Consider the following 15,067-nt stretch of genomic DNA (forward strand, 5'->3'; position numbering starts at 1 on the left):
CAAAAAATTGTATCTTTTGCTTGTTGATTTGCTGTGAATACAGAATAAGAAAAAAACGTGTTCAGCTTGGCTTAATCCAGACTCTCATTTTTATTCTGGTTTCAGAACTACCAGCAAACAAATCAACATGAACCTTAGCACCCACACAGCTCAGCCATTCCAGCTAACCTTTCTCAGAAACTTATAAACACTCCTGGCTATGCCTTTGGAGTTGGATCCAATTACATGGAAAGATTCTTTTTGCCTTTGGCAAGAAGAAATTACAGATTTTCAGCTACTTCTTGGTTGTTCTGTTTCATTTTTCTAAATTATAATCAAGCTACATATGGTTCAGACCATACCAACAATTCTGGTGCCAGGATTTTTGACTAACAGAACCCACAAGACAAAAGCCTTGCACAACTTGGAGCACAGGGTACTAGGGCCTAGTTGTGCCCTCTGAGTGATGAGCTATTCTTTGGATATTGTAGACCTGAAGGTTATTATTTTTATTCTGGTTCATTACCACTGTAAATTCTAGCTCTCAGCCCTTCTCCAAAACCTTCACCTTTCCATCCCCTCCATCTCCTTCTGCTAGCTGTTCACCATGGGAAGAATAGCAGAAGGAGTGCAGTGAAAAATTTAAGCTGGGTTATTCTGCTAAAAGAAGGAAGTTTCTCTGCGGTGAAAATCTGAGCTCCAGTCTTGTGCTGAGAACAGGCAGGAGGAGCAGCACCTCGTCCATCCTCTCTCCTTCCCTCTCTGGTGATAGGTGGTGCTGCTGCTCTTCCTACAGACCACTTGCAAGGCACTGCCTTTCCACTTTCTTACTCGTGGTGTCATGAGCACGCATCATATCCTAGATTCTGACTTTGGACAGCTGAGGACCACAGTGTAACGTGACACTCCCACGAGCATTTTAGCACATCAGTAGATGCACCAGTTAGTGATTCTTCCGGAATCCTCCTGGCTACCACAAAACTCTGTTCAAGCTGCATTGGAGGTGGGGCTTCCAGACCAGGACTCTCTCCTGCTCTCATGCTGTGCTGGTTCCCACATGGTTTGGCCTTGAGGCATTCAGAGCAGCTTTGTCTCCAAGGACTCTTCCAGATTGCGGTACAGAGCACCCAAGGCAGCAAATATCAGGACTGTCACCTTAGGGTGCTTCTACTGCAGGCAGTGGCCAATTGATGGGTCATCACTAGCTTTGTAACAGCCCTGCTCAGAGCGACTCATGGTGAAATGATTTCCCTGAAGCTATAGTGATATGTGCCAGCAAAGTCTCATCCCTTTCTTGAGTCCTACAAACCTTGATTTTGTAAGAAAAGCTGTTTGTACATCTCTGGTCATTTCTGCTTCCAGGTGGCATTTCCTTTTTCATATCCTGCCTTGATGGCTCCCAAATCCCTAGCTCCTCATAGACAGAAACTGAAGGACCATGGAGGCTCACAAGCCATCATGGGCTGCCCTGCTCCAGCAGCCGTCAGATGCAGTGAGGTGGACTTTCTTCTTCCCCACCTTTGCCCCTTTCAAATATCTCCTTGTGCTGCTCCCTGTCAGTGCAGTGCTTTGTGCTTCTGTCTGCACAGAAGCTTTCCTGCTGAGTTGCTCCATCAGCTGTGGAGGAAGGCACCTTTAGAAACAAAAATAAATGGTTAGTTACCACAGCTAGACACATATCATGAACCTCCCAATTTCTTGCCATGAGAAGTTGTGAAATGTGCTGGCACAATATATTAGGGACACATTGCATAACCTGGTATTGAAGAGGACTCTCAGTGATGATGCTGCACCTGAAGAGAAACCACCAAATCCTAAACAAGCCTGCTGCAGATCACCTGCTCTGCTATAAGCCCCTTTCTGTTGCTATTTGAAAAATCAGCAGGGTACCTGTGAGCTGCAAATATCAAAATCAAATCAGGCACAGTCATCATCTTTCCAGCAAAAGAAATAGGACAATTTATGGCAAATGTAGTGCCATAGCAGAGTGGCATAATTGACACTAGTTAATTATGAGTTAATTAGTGTATTGGTTAATTCTTTGATGGTTTTGGGCAAGAGAAGAGGCTGACTAGAAAAAAGGGACACATATGCCATGGTCTGTAGCAATGGTTACAGCTGACATTGTTGGATTGTGATTGCTCCTCTACTTAGATTTTCATGGTTCTGCTGCAAAATTCAAGTAAACCAAATGAGGCCAGATTTCCTCACAGACACAAAGTCCCATGGTCTTGCCAAACTGAAGGAAGAATATGCTTAGTTTGGTTCAGGGAGAACGGTAATGGCAGAGGAACAGTGTTAGTGGAAATTATTACTTCCCTAATGTCACTGAATCTCACTTTGATAGCATATTGGGAAAAAGAACCCATATTTTGGAAGTTCCTGAAGGAAATAAACTGCCTGGAAGCAAGAAAATTTGACTTGATGATCCAGAAATCCCTTCCCCAGTCCATTCTGCAGAAATTAATTTTTTTTTTCTTAAAAAAAAAAATCCTGTTTGGATTTCCCCTTATTTCACAAATACATTTGATCACTAAAAATGTATTTCAGCAAGAATTCACCATCTAGCCAAACCAGTTGATATCTCCAATCAGCAATGATGCCTGATGAATTTGCACTGTAGGAGCTGAAATACTTTTGGCTGCAAGCCAACAGTCCTTAAAGTTATGTCCCTGTACAAGCAGAATGGAAAGACCTAAAAGTGTTGCTCAGTAAAGGCATAATGATGGTGATTTAGAGACTTCTATTCTCAAGAAAGTAAGGGTGAAAATCACTCTGGAGAATCAGGGTGATCATAATTTGGGGCTGTTTCTTTCTGCTGATTATGTATGAATTGTCTCCCAGTGCCTATTCCATTAAGGAAGAAACTGTTTTCTTTAAGATACAAAACCTCCCTGCAGTACGGGTCAACTCAAGAATGAGCCAGGGACCAGATATTTAGGAGGAGAGAAAAATCTTTTGTGAATACCACTAGAATATACTAAACACAAAGTGAATTTGGAACACCAATAAAATTTTGTGGAAGAGCAGAAAACAGGGCTGGAGAAAACCCCTAAGATGGGCTCAAGGTAATTAACGTTTTAAATCTTGAACATTCTCCTTCAGCAAAGATTTGGCATGCCTTAATTTGGTAGTATGAATAACAAATGGTAAGCAAGCATTAGAGAAAAAAACCATACCCAGACAGGTGGAGGCAACAAAAAGGCATCAAGACTTTACGACCTCGTGTCTCTCTCCCTGTAGAGGCAAAGGGAAGCAGTGATCTAAACGGGACATGTGATTTCCCAACAGCATTTTGAGCCGTGGATGTTGAAGGATCTAGAAAGAAGTGGTTACAGAGAAGCTTTTAGGCAAATGACTTGGCTAGCAGGCCTGTTGGGAATGGAAAGAGGAGTGAATGAACAGTGCTTACCCCTGTTACGTAGGATTATTAGGAAAGCGGGGAACACCCCTCAGTGCTGTGGGATGCAGCTCAGTGCGCTCGTCATTAACCTAAAAAACAAAACACAAACATTTCAAGTTCTCCAGAGCTGCTGGAGCTTCTCCATCGTCTTGGCGAGCTGTCCCGGGATGCTGGCAGTGTCCTTGTGGCTGCGGGAGCAGTCCAGGAGCCCCTTCGCGTCAGGGCAAGGTGTGGGGACAGCCGGGCTGGGGCAAGAGGACCAGTGCCCGCAAAGTTTCGTTGAACTCCGGTGTGTGGGGAACAGAGGGGACCTGGCTAGGAAGAAGGCCTAGAGCGGAGGAGCACGAGGAGAGGGAGGTGAGAGAGGGCAGGGTTTTGACATGCTGATCCGGGGTGGGAGTTACACACCGAAGGATGGGAGGTTGTTCCTGCTGCGCTGCAGAAGAAAAGTTGTCCGCGCTGCTGCGCCGGGCTCGTTCACCTGCCTCTCTCTCTCTCCGCCTGCCTCTCTCTCTCCCCCCTCCCCACCCCCCCCTCCCTCCCTCCATCTCTCCTCCTTTTCCTCCTCCTCCCGAGCCCACAGTGCCGCCAAGGCGGTGCATGCGGCCCAGCCCCGTCTCCGCTGGCGCTGTGCAGCTCCCGGTCCCTGCCGCTGCCCCCGCCGCGGGGATGCTGCCGGGCGGAGCGCCCGGGCGCTGAGCCGCCCCTCCGGCCGCGCCAGCGGGAGCACCGCGCTGCGGGTCACCTTGCAGGGAGGTGAGTGACCCCCCAGCCCACCCTGTCCGATCCCCTGCGGGCAGCGATGCACCAAATACCCACTCCGCCGCATCCTCCGGAGCATCCTCCGGAGCGCGGAGCGGAGGCGGGGGCACCGCGGCTCCCCCAGCCGCTGCGGCGGAGCGACTCCGAGGAGAGCGCAGGGAAGTGCAGGGGCTGAGCGGGGCCGCCCGCAGAGGTGCTTCCCGATGCCCTGCGGAGAGCCCAAATTACCATGCCCGGTCTTGCCCGGCGCGGTCTGGAGGGAGAAGAAGCTTTTCCAATGCCGCGGCGAGACTGAGAGCACTGGAAGGGAAAGTGTGCGCGGGGTTTTGTTTTCCCTTCCCTCTTCTTCCCCATGAGGAATCCCATCTAGCGCACTGTGGCAGAAAAGCTGTTCCCGTCCGCCCTGCCAGCCCAGGGAAAGGGAGAGGGGTTGTGCAGGGGTATGCGGGGGCAGAGCCTGAGCCGGGGGCAGGCAGTGGAGATGCTGAGCTCCTGGCAGCCGCAGCTGCCCGTTCCCCTCGGAACTACATGATCTATCCTGCTCGGGAGAATCGCTGGACTGAATTCCTTCCCATCCTCTAGTATGACAGCAGTGACAGCTAAGTTGGAGAAAGGGACGGTTGAGTCAAGGAGGTAGCAGTGGTCTCTGCAATCGGTGTGTCTTGGTTTGGTGGCAGTGGGGTGACATCGGGTAAGTCCTCCGTACCTGCCACGTCCTTCTGGATGGGGTATCTGGGTATCACTAAAGCATCGCACAAGGGGTCAGTTCTTCAGTCGGAAGAGGCTGGCAATGCACTGAGATCTTTCTGGAATTGACACTCCAGGAGTACAAGACTTCCTGGAACAGGATTGGTAGTGCTTCCCAGTCTGGAGTGTGTTGCAGGGGGAGAGGTGCAAGGGTCTGTGCGGGACTGGTGGTGTGGTGGGGGTATAAACCTCCGCTCCCGACAGAACATGGAGCTGGAGTGGCAGGAGTTGCTCCAGAGTGCAATCTGTTGAACTGTGCCTTCAAGATCACTGGAGGGAAGCTGTAGCCTCTATGTGCAATGAAAGAGGAAGAAGCAAAAAAACCCAACAACAACAACAAAAACCCCACCACAACAACAACAAAAACCAAAAAACAACAAACAAACAAAAACCACAAAAAAGCCCCCCACCAAAACCAAACAAACAAAACCACACACACACAAACTCACCACAAAAAAACCACCACCACCAAAACCTCTAAACTTTCCAGATAGATTAAATATTCAAATTACAATTAATTAGATGTTAATCTTGTGTAAACAGAGCATTAGCGACAATTAAAAGATGCTTTGATGGTTTTAAACTCAAGATGATGCATTAACTATCACATAGAGGGGGATTTTTGTGTGTTCTAAAAGGCAGTCAGAACAGAGAATACACTTTCCTACATTCATGTATTTAAATTATTTGGTTTTAATTATAGTTAATTAACTGTCATCTTTAAAGTAGCTGCAAGTAGATGGTCTGTGTTAATTTCAAATTACTTTGCTCCTAAGACAAAGACTGATTTTACTGGACAAGGTGACATTTTATTGGCAGTTTTGGTAACTACAGGTCATGCCAGGGTGTGTGTAGGATAAACTCATGTTTAGGAATTAAGTGAAATCTCCTCTCATTAAGTGGGCAGGCAGATGTTTCACACCACTGGTGTCACACGCTCTGGAATAAATCTCACACACAGAGGAGGGCTTTTCCTTATACAAATGCAGATGTAATGCAGTACTGGTGTACACAGGCACCACCACAACACAATTAACTTAAGGAAGGATGCTCTCAGGATTTAAAATGCTTTTGCTTCTGAGGTCAGTATTCGGGAAAATGTGCAACGTGTTTGGATAAGGTTTTTTTGTCTTTCTTTCTTTCTACAGTAAATTCATATCTGCAGACAGCTGTAAAATTCTTCCAGTAGAGTTTTTAATACTGTCTATGTGGTTATTAAGATTGCAGATTACATATGTGGTTATTGAGAGTCCAAATTTTGTTGTCTTCACTTTGAAGACTCAGATTTTTACAGGATATAGTTTGTACAGTGCAGCTGGGGAAAAAATCTAAAATCACTGCAGAGGTGTGCACAGGAGAAAAATACTCTGTGTGTTCATTGGCTTTGCTTTGACAAACATGAACAGTGGCTGTGTGTGTCTAAATACACATCCTCCAGCTATCATGTCAATTGTTACTAAGTACCATTTCTCAGGCAAAAAGCTGGAGACAACTTTGAGTAATGGGGTCACAGCAAAATGCTCCTCTTCAGATGTAGGTGCCTGTGACCCTGAGGATTCACATGGATCTGGTCTAACCTGTAGCACCTAAGAATCAAAAGATTCCGTGATTTGAATTTGTTGCTGTCAAATCAAAAGAGTGACAAACTGGTTGTTTTCACTGCACAAGCAAATATTGCCTTTTGAAGCAGTGGTGCAGTGCATGAATGGTGTGAGTCCATGCATGCCTTTATCAGTGCTAGTTTTATACCTGGCATCCCTATGGATGTGTATTTGTATATGTGTATCTATAAAACCTGAATGTGCAAAGTTCCCTCATTTATCAACAGCTCTCAAAATCCATGCTTTATGTCTGTCCTTACTCTTTAAAGCTTCACCAAAGCACAAGAAGAATGAGCTGACTGTTCACACCAAGTTGGCATAATTCTAGCAGAATTTTGATGAGGTTTGTGTTCTTTGATTGACTGCTCAGATACCTTAAAAATCCCCAGGGAGAACAAAGAACTCTGAAATGGTATTTGCTAAAGGACAGAATCATGAAATGGTATGGGTTGCAAGGAATATTAAGATCATGTAGTTCCAAACCCCCTGTTATGGACAGGGATACATTCCACTAGCTCAGGTTGCTCAGGGCCCATCCAACCTGAAAACTTCCAGGAATGCAGCATAATCAAATAGTTCAGCTTCTAGAGAAAGGACCTAGGAAAGGCATCCAGCCTGGTATCAGGTCCTGCAGGACAGCTGTGCTCAGTATGCTGCTTCAGGACATATCCCACAGCAGCTGCCTGCTACATGCAATGATTTATCCAGTCCTCTCCCAGAGGGTGGTGTCTCCATGTCACCCACCCAGCTTCCAGCTCCTATCCTTATGTTCTTTGCAACAGAACAATCTCCTTCTTCCAGCTGCACGTGGACCATGGAGACAAGGTTGTGATGTGGATATGCTGCCAGCCCAAAGCCTTTGCCTCCCATACAGAAGTCCCTGAGGTCCTATATCCCTTCTCCTCCCAAAGCAAAGAGAGGATGAGATCTTTCTTCATGTTCAGATAATGTCCTGAGTCTAATAGGCATCTGCATTACTCATTCCCATTTCTGTTCCTGCAGGGAGGGGTGAGTTCAGGGTTAAGAAAGGTCTGTAAAGGTCAAACTATGCCCCACTGATGCTAATGCTTCATTTTCCCCTGCCTGCCCCGTCTGCCTCTAGCTATCACTCTCACCATGGCTAAATCACTTACTCTGTAAAGCTTTTCTCCCATGGTTTAGTCCTGGCTTTGCAATTTTTCTAAGTCTTATGGAGCACAGCTGATTTTATGGCCCCAGAAGTGGGCCTGTTTACTCTAATCAACCTTGCCTGGATGAACTGACTCGAGTAATTTTACAGTGTTTTTCCAGCAAAGTGACTTACAGCCCTGGGGTGCTTTTCTTAGGGCAGGTCCTGAAACTTCCATTTTATACCAAGTTTGCACCACCACACTGTCTTCCTGATCTGTCATCTCTTTATTTTCCAACTGTCCCTCAGGAATAACTCAAGTCCAGTCTGAAACACAGTACTGTGGGTTTGCATGCAGAGCAAGTGTGAGGCAGTGTCTTGTCCTGCTTTGCTTCCTGGATGCAGTGTGGGAAAGCAAGCGGTGCCAGACGAGCAGGGTGTATGCAAGAACTGGGCTCTCTGGGGGCTCAGCTGCCCATCAGGAATGAGACTGGAGTGACTTAGTAGGGCCAGTCCTGGATCCACATTTGGGTGTTCCTGTCTGTGGGCCAACCTGGTCACAAACACAGTTAAACAGGAATTTTAGGTCTAAGGTGAGGCACAGGATTCAGCCATCAGGCAGACCAAGAGGGCCAGGGGATGCTGTGATGTTGATATTCATGGGAGAGACTCTCAGGGTTCTTTTGGAAGCTCTTAAAGTAAGAATTGCTCCTCATGGCTCAATCTCCCCAGTTTGAAATGGGTGTGGGGAGCTCATGGGTGATGCTGGATACATTTGGGGTTGTATGATGCTCCTAATCTGCAGTTTTGAGGAACCTCTTGAAAACAGCAGAAAAAAACACAGTCAGACTTTCTGACTGCTTTCACTCTGCAAAGTAATTGCCAGAAATGGTCCTGGTGTCAAGCATTTTTACACGGGTGCCTTCCACAACAGCCAGGGTTATATATACTACAGCAAGATGATGTTAGTCAGGCCAGTTATTTATTATCTGGAAAGTGTAGTGAATGAAAAAAGTTGTGAGTTCAGACTGAACCTCACTAGGAATTAAAGCTGAAAATTTTAAATTGTGAAGGAGAATTGCTAGAAAAGTCTGATTCTTCCTTTTTTTTTTTTTCTTTTTTTTTTTCTTTTTTTTTTATTGGAAGCAACTTGAGGCCTAGCGAATTAAAAGACAGCTTGTTCAATTAAAAATAAATAAATGAAACATTGCATTTCATTTTAGCTCAGGCAACATGCTTCTACCTGCTCTAAAGGAAATACTTTGTTGCAGGAATAACATTATTATATATTAGGTTAACTCAAGGTAATTCCTCTTCCCCACTTCATTCTTTAGTTCAGATACTGAATTAAGCAATCAATTATTCAGGCAGATATGCAGATGGTAATTGTTTTAACATATATCTCTGCACAGGCAATCAAGAGATCAGGATTTTATTTCCAGCTCTGTCTTGACATGACCTTGGGCACTTCACCATTCTCCAAGGTCTTCCTTTTTAGGAGGACAGATCACACCTTGTAGCAGATTAGTTGCATATTGGTATTACTAAAATAGCGTGGAGGTCTTTTAATTGCACTGTTAGCAATGAAACATTTACCTACCACTAATGCATGCATTCCCAATTTTCCCAGTGTAAATTAGTAGCACTGCCTTATGAAACTTCCTGTAGCTTACTTAATAGGGTAAAAGGAATTCCAGCTGCTGAAATACAGCATTCCCTTAAAACAAAACCTACTTTAATAAGCCCAGCTAAATCAAAGAAGAAAAATACAAGTGGGAAAGGATTTTTTCCTTAATTTTGTTAAATATTTCACTTTATAATCAGCACTCCAGATCCATACATTGTCTGTAGTTTTTCTCATGCATAAGGTCTGTATTTATTGTTGCAGTTTCTAAATGTCTTGAATGCCGCAAACCACGCTGAAGCCTATTGCGTTGTGTTTTAGAAACTCCCTTACCTGATAGCTTATGCCAGGAAATCTGCAATTCCTTTCTTGATGTGGGGCTTGACTGCTCTTCATGAAAACTTTCTCCCCTCTGCTTTCTCTGTGCTGGCAGAGGGGAAACCAGCTTCAAACCCGGGGGCATTTTGTTTAATCTGATAATCCTGGGGTTGAATCAACTTCTGCTGATGGCACAAAGGGTCACTATTGCCACCTCTTGCCATTCTGGTGATATAGAATTACTGAGGGATTTAGGAGCAGTAGATGTCTTTTGGGGAGCATGGAAGACAGGTGGGAATCTGTAAGGATCAGAGGGATTCAAATCATGGGATAATCAAGTTGAAGGAATCTCAGTAGGTCTGCAGTTCTATTTCATGCTTCAAGAGACGTCAGCTCTGGATTCACACCATGATTCTCAGAGCTTCATTCAGTTGGGTCTTCAAAAGCTCCAAAGATGGAGACTGCAAAGCCTCCTTGGGCAGACTGTCTTGAGGCTGTCAAGCCTCCTGTGCTTGACTGTCTCCATGGGGAAAAGATTTCCATTGATAGCCAGTACCCCCATGCAGAAGCACATGAGTTTTTGAGCCTTTTTCCTGGCTGATGACCTGCTAGATCAGCAGGGAATGGCTGAGGGTACAGCCTCAGGCTTTGACAGCAGATAGGGACTCTGCCTTCAGCTTCATCTTCCAGTTTTCTTGCCAATAAACCAGTCTGCTGGACCAGTGATGCTTGGTCTGTGTAGATGAATGTCCTTCTGGTCTGCTGTGAGGAAGTGTCTGGGGCTTTTCAGCCATAGCCCAATGTTCCAACCGTATGGCTTGTTAGGAATTCAGGGGGGTTACATTCAGAGTTTCCCAAGTGCTTGTTCACACAGGACATTGGGTGCCTGGCAAAGGTGTCCAGAAGGCTGAAGAGCCCTTAAGCTGTGCAAAGTCCCATGGAGAGAGGGGGGAAACAGCACCCTGCCAGGTCCTGGGAGAGCAAAGGAGTTTTGGGACGGTGGGCGGTAATGGAGCTGACTTCTGGTCTCCTTGTCTTCTAGAGCCCGGGGCACAGCATTTAGCTCTTCTCTCCCTGCCCTCCCTACAGCTGGCATTTCTCTGTCTCACACCTTTTGCTTGATTAGTTTGTCAGGCACTGTCATCATAGCAGGAACACCCAGCAGAGCGTGGCTCTCAGTGCAATTCCTCATTGTAGCTGGGCTCTGCTGTAATACAAGTGATAGCTTAATAAACCACAGCATTGCAGACTAAAGATCTTGGCACTGCTTCCAGCTTCTTATTAAAATAAGAAAGGAGGAGGGGCAATCCAAGAAATTGGAGAGAGTAAAGGTTAAAATAATTAATGGACTCACTTTTTATAGTAGACTGGGATAAAAACGTCTAACCCTGAGGTAAGCATTAGATTGAAGGTTGATATATTGATTATATATATATCCGTTAATAACTTGAACTTGACTTTTCCTTCTGGTTCCAGTCTCAAGCGTGAAAAAGCAGAATTATTTCTGGTTGGCCTCAGTGCCAGTGAGTGATTTGTGGGAAAATTAAAACCATGCAAAGACAGAAGAAACCTGAATCCAGCCAATTAAAATTAACTCTGCATCTTGGAGCAGATTGAAAAGCTTTCTTATTTCAAGATCTCTGTTGAATTTCATTTCCCTGTCAACATAATTCTGAAACCTCACTGTGGTCATAGGTACTGAGAGCTTTTTTCTGCTTTGAATGTTGGCTCCCTGCAGAGAAGGCACCCTCCAGTTTCTTCAGGTGGTCTGTCAGAGGTCTCTGGCACTGCCATTTGGGGATTCTGCAGGGAACCTGGAAACTGGAGCAATCTTAATTTTAGGACATGCCTGTGAGTCACAGTCATGTGAGCCTGGCCCAGGCCATGTCCATGAAAGCCTCTAGTGAAAGTGGAGTGGCTGGATTCATGTCTAAGGGGTTCCTGCAGCTAGGACAAAGGCTCTGAGCCACTGCAGAAGCACAGCTGCCTTTTGACCCTAAGCATCACTCGTGACCGTGTGCCACTCTCTGTCACACCTCCACCTCAACCTGGGGGATTCCATTTCAGGAGTAATACTAATATAATTATTACTTTCTCCTTTTTCTTCCCTCTTAATTTATTATACTGAAAAGGCCTGAGTCTCATCAGCCTCTTCCCATTAAGCAATACTCTTGCAGGGCCGAGAACATTGGGCTCTGGTAAGGCAGGCAGCCAGCTACAGATTAAAAGGCATCTGGGGTTAAACCATTTCCCTTGATTGCATGCTGCCATCCACATCTCCCTGCTGACATTCCCTGAGGCATGCTGCCTGCACTGCTCTGTGGGACTCCAAGGAGGATGTCCTGAGCAATAGACTATTGTTGGAGGAGCTCTGTGAGGGAAGAATGCTCCCTGTCTTGTCCTTGCCTAATTCTGGATGCTTTTTCCCACTTTTTGCCCATTACCAAGGGGAAAGTGTCACTCAGAATCTGCAATACTGGCTTATAAGACTGGTTTAAATGCACAGAAGGTAAGCACCTGCCATAAAGATGTTTAGAACCATAGTAGGACTGAGCAATAATGCCACTCCAAGGCATGCAGTAAAACTGCCCTAAAATGGCATTTTTCTGAGTGCTACTTAAGCCAGACTTAGCTGAAATGATGTCACTACAGGGAGATGCAAGGCCTGACTCAAGTTTTCCAGCCATTGATGCAGTGATGAAGTGTGTGCCTCTTCATACATTTCTCCAGGAAGGCATTTGTTTGATTTGTGAATCTTCATCCAGTTTCTCCTACATCTGTGGCATACTCCTCCTGACCATTTCATTTTTCTTGACAGGTGGCAGGGATAAGAATGTTTGCAAGAGAGTTTGCAATTTTTGGATGAAGTCTCTCTGACTTCAGTGGGACTGATGGTTGAAGTGACACATCAGGGAATCTCTTACATTTTCCAAGCTAGCTTGGGAGAAACTGAGCAAAGACTGAGAATTTACTCTTTAGTTGATGAGTGTTTCTCATCTTCTGCCTGTGGGGATTTACTTTCATATAGTTTCTTTGGGGGAGGTGGGAGGAAGAAGTGGAAGGTTTGTGGTTAAGCAGCTGGAGGCCCAGAAAGATGCTCCTGCTACCTGGATTGCACATGTAACTTCCAGGGGATCCCACCATGGTGGATTTTCTCTTCTGTAGCTTTCCTGCTGGTTCACTTAAGAGAAGCACTGAACTATTGACAACACAATAAAATGGGGCTTCTGCATGTTAAACCAAATGCTGTGAATGTAAACAGGTCAGCATTCTGGGTCAAACTCTCTTGTATGTTAAACAAGTTTCATGCTTAAATGCTAGTGTTAGAACAGCTCTTAGCAGTGTTTAAATACCTCTTGCATCCAAAAGACAGACTAAAGCTATTTGAAGTCTGGAGTTAAGAGGAAATAATACTGGACTTCTTCTAGACATTGCTCTGTTAGAGGTTGTCTGACATAAAAGGGAAATAGAGAGAAAGCATTGAGTAAAAAATTACGAATTTTATGTGTTGATGTATTTCATTCTTGGTTTCCTCCAGACAGCACAATGGGGACAGATAATCCTACATTAATAACTTGGTCTTAGAGGATCTAATATTAAGAACTTTGAAGCCAGTAGCATGTCTGTAATTTTTATGCTCATGCCCAGAAACAAACCCCTAGATTTACTGTTGCTGTGGCTAATACATCAGTATTTCAAAAGGCATTTTCCTTTGGCTACACCTGAGAAAAGTAAAGAGCCTGGTGAGAAAGTGTCTGGGCTGGAAATAATGGGTTTTCAAAAGATAGTAAAGCACTTGCCAACAGCAAAGGCTGGCTGCAGACACCGGTGGGTGAACACAGCACCTGCCCATCTTTTGCAGTTGCAGATTTATGAGAACTGAAAATGGTTCTTTTAGGAGATTTTTTGTTGTGTTTTGTTTTAGTCTTTTTTGGGTTTTTTTTCCCATCTCTTATCAAAGTGTTTAGCTGAAAGGGATGTTGTCCCCAGGATGACAGCTGTGTACCTGTGGGAGGGTGGAGCAGGCACCAAAACCATTCTTTGATGGGGTCTATCACTACCAAGACATTTCACATCAACTGCTTCTCTACATCCCATGGATGTGGGGCAGGTGTTATTTACCTCTCTGAGTGGGGGCATATTTGGAGAACTAAGTCAGGGTGTGCACATACATGGGGCTCTATTTTCTCTTGAGACTATATGGAAGACAAGCTGACTTGAGTCCCTCAACACATTGCCTTTGTCCTCACCTTGGTTTCTCTTTCCTTTCTTCATCAGGAAAATGGGAGCCACTCACCCAGTGTGAGCTCTAAGGCACAGCAAAATAAAGGTGACCAGTCCCACTGCCTCAGGCATCTCCCAGTATGGATGGCTTAGTTGAGCAGAACAGTGTGCTTATGCACAGTAAGATCACTGAGGCTGGGAAAAGGAACGGTTTAATTAACACAAGGAACTTAGTGGCTGAGAGCCGAGATGGTCTCGTCTCTGTGTACCCCACCCCTCATTACCAGAGCCACAGAGTGGGCAGCCTGTCCTCTCCGAGATGCCTGGAGAATGGTAGGAATGACCCCGTGCAGCAGCTCCTGGACCCCAGCATGCTGCAGCAGACAGTGGAGTCTCACTACAGGCCCAACATCATCCTCTACTCTGAGAATGTGCTGTGCTCGTGGGGTGAGAGCCTGGGATCGGAGTGCTGTGAGACAACCTTCATCGAGGAGCGCTCGCCCACCAAAGACAGCCTGGAGTACCGCGATAGCAAATTCATAGACCTGTCAGCGGATGACATCAAGATCCACACCCTCTCCTATGAGGTGGAGGAAGAGGAGGATTTCCAGGAACTAGAGGTCAGATGTCACTGGGGATATGTGGGGAAGGCTGGGGAGAGGAGGTCATGTTTGAAATTAAGTGGACAACCCCTTGAGCTGAACAGCAGGGGATCAGCTGCTTTTTGGGTCAACTGTATCACTTTCTTCTCCAGCTAGGGCAATGAATGACTGCTCATATTTATTTGTTGGGTAAGGTCCCAGATCTGTGGATACCAATAGCAAAATCCCCAGCGGTCTTAGTGGAGATCAGCATTTCCCTTCTGTCTCTGAAGGGGTTGGTCAGAAAGAAGACCCATGTGCTTAAATGCTGTGTAAGATTGGGGCTGGGACCATCTATCTATCTGCATGGAGACCAACTCAGCAGGCCAGCATAATCTCTTGCCTTCACCTGGCTTGAGTAGAATCTTTTAAATTACTGGCTCAGACACAAAACATTTCTGTCTCAGAGTGAACACAGAAACAGAAGTCTTAGAGTTTCAAGCTACAGTGAATTCATGTCTCTGAAATAAATGATATTTTTCTGATGGAGCAAAACACTTTTTAGATCCAAATACAATGTTTTCTTCTGTAGTCCTGTGCCTCTCTGATTGCTCACTGTAAAGTAACAGGGAAGACTAAGGAAACAACTTCATTCTTTCTTAAGTGATACATTTTTTTTTTTATTTTAACCAGACACCCAAGTGTGGCAGGGATTTGTAT

The 15,067-nt window shown here is 45.4% G+C and overlaps 1 protein-coding gene and 1 long non-coding RNA gene across 3 annotated transcripts in view; one reads left to right on the top strand and one right to left on the bottom strand.

Moving 5' to 3' along the window:
• Positions 1-229: 229 nt before the first annotated feature.
• Positions 230-3,902, bottom strand: LOC134547800 (uncharacterized). The gene is made up of 3 exons (XR_010079610.1): positions 3,791-3,902; positions 3,392-3,471; positions 230-1,612 (listed from the first exon to the last, which is right to left on the bottom strand). It is a non-coding gene; the product is annotated as an uncharacterized LOC134547800 (long non-coding RNA).
• Positions 3,903-3,964: 62 nt separating this feature from the next.
• SYNDIG1 (synapse differentiation inducing 1) overlaps positions 3,965-15,067 on the top strand; it is a 55,264-nt gene continuing 44,161 nt past the window's right edge. Inside the window, exons 1-2 of one of the 2 annotated variants that reach the window (XM_063391252.1) lie at positions 3,965-4,138; positions 13,821-14,386. In XM_063391252.1, coding sequence (XP_063247322.1) covers positions 13,907-14,386 — 480 coding nt within the window. In that variant the 5' untranslated portion in view covers positions 3,965-4,138; positions 13,821-13,906. Of the gene's footprint in view, positions 4,139-13,102; positions 14,387-15,067 lie in introns of those variants that run through there. The other variant, XM_063391253.1, reaches the window with a different exon arrangement.

This window comes from Prinia subflava, chromosome 2 (assembly GCF_021018805.1).
Source record: "Prinia subflava isolate CZ2003 ecotype Zambia chromosome 2, Cam_Psub_1.2, whole genome shotgun sequence".
NCBI classification, from domain to species: Eukaryota; Metazoa; Chordata; class Aves; order Passeriformes; family Cisticolidae; genus Prinia; species Prinia subflava.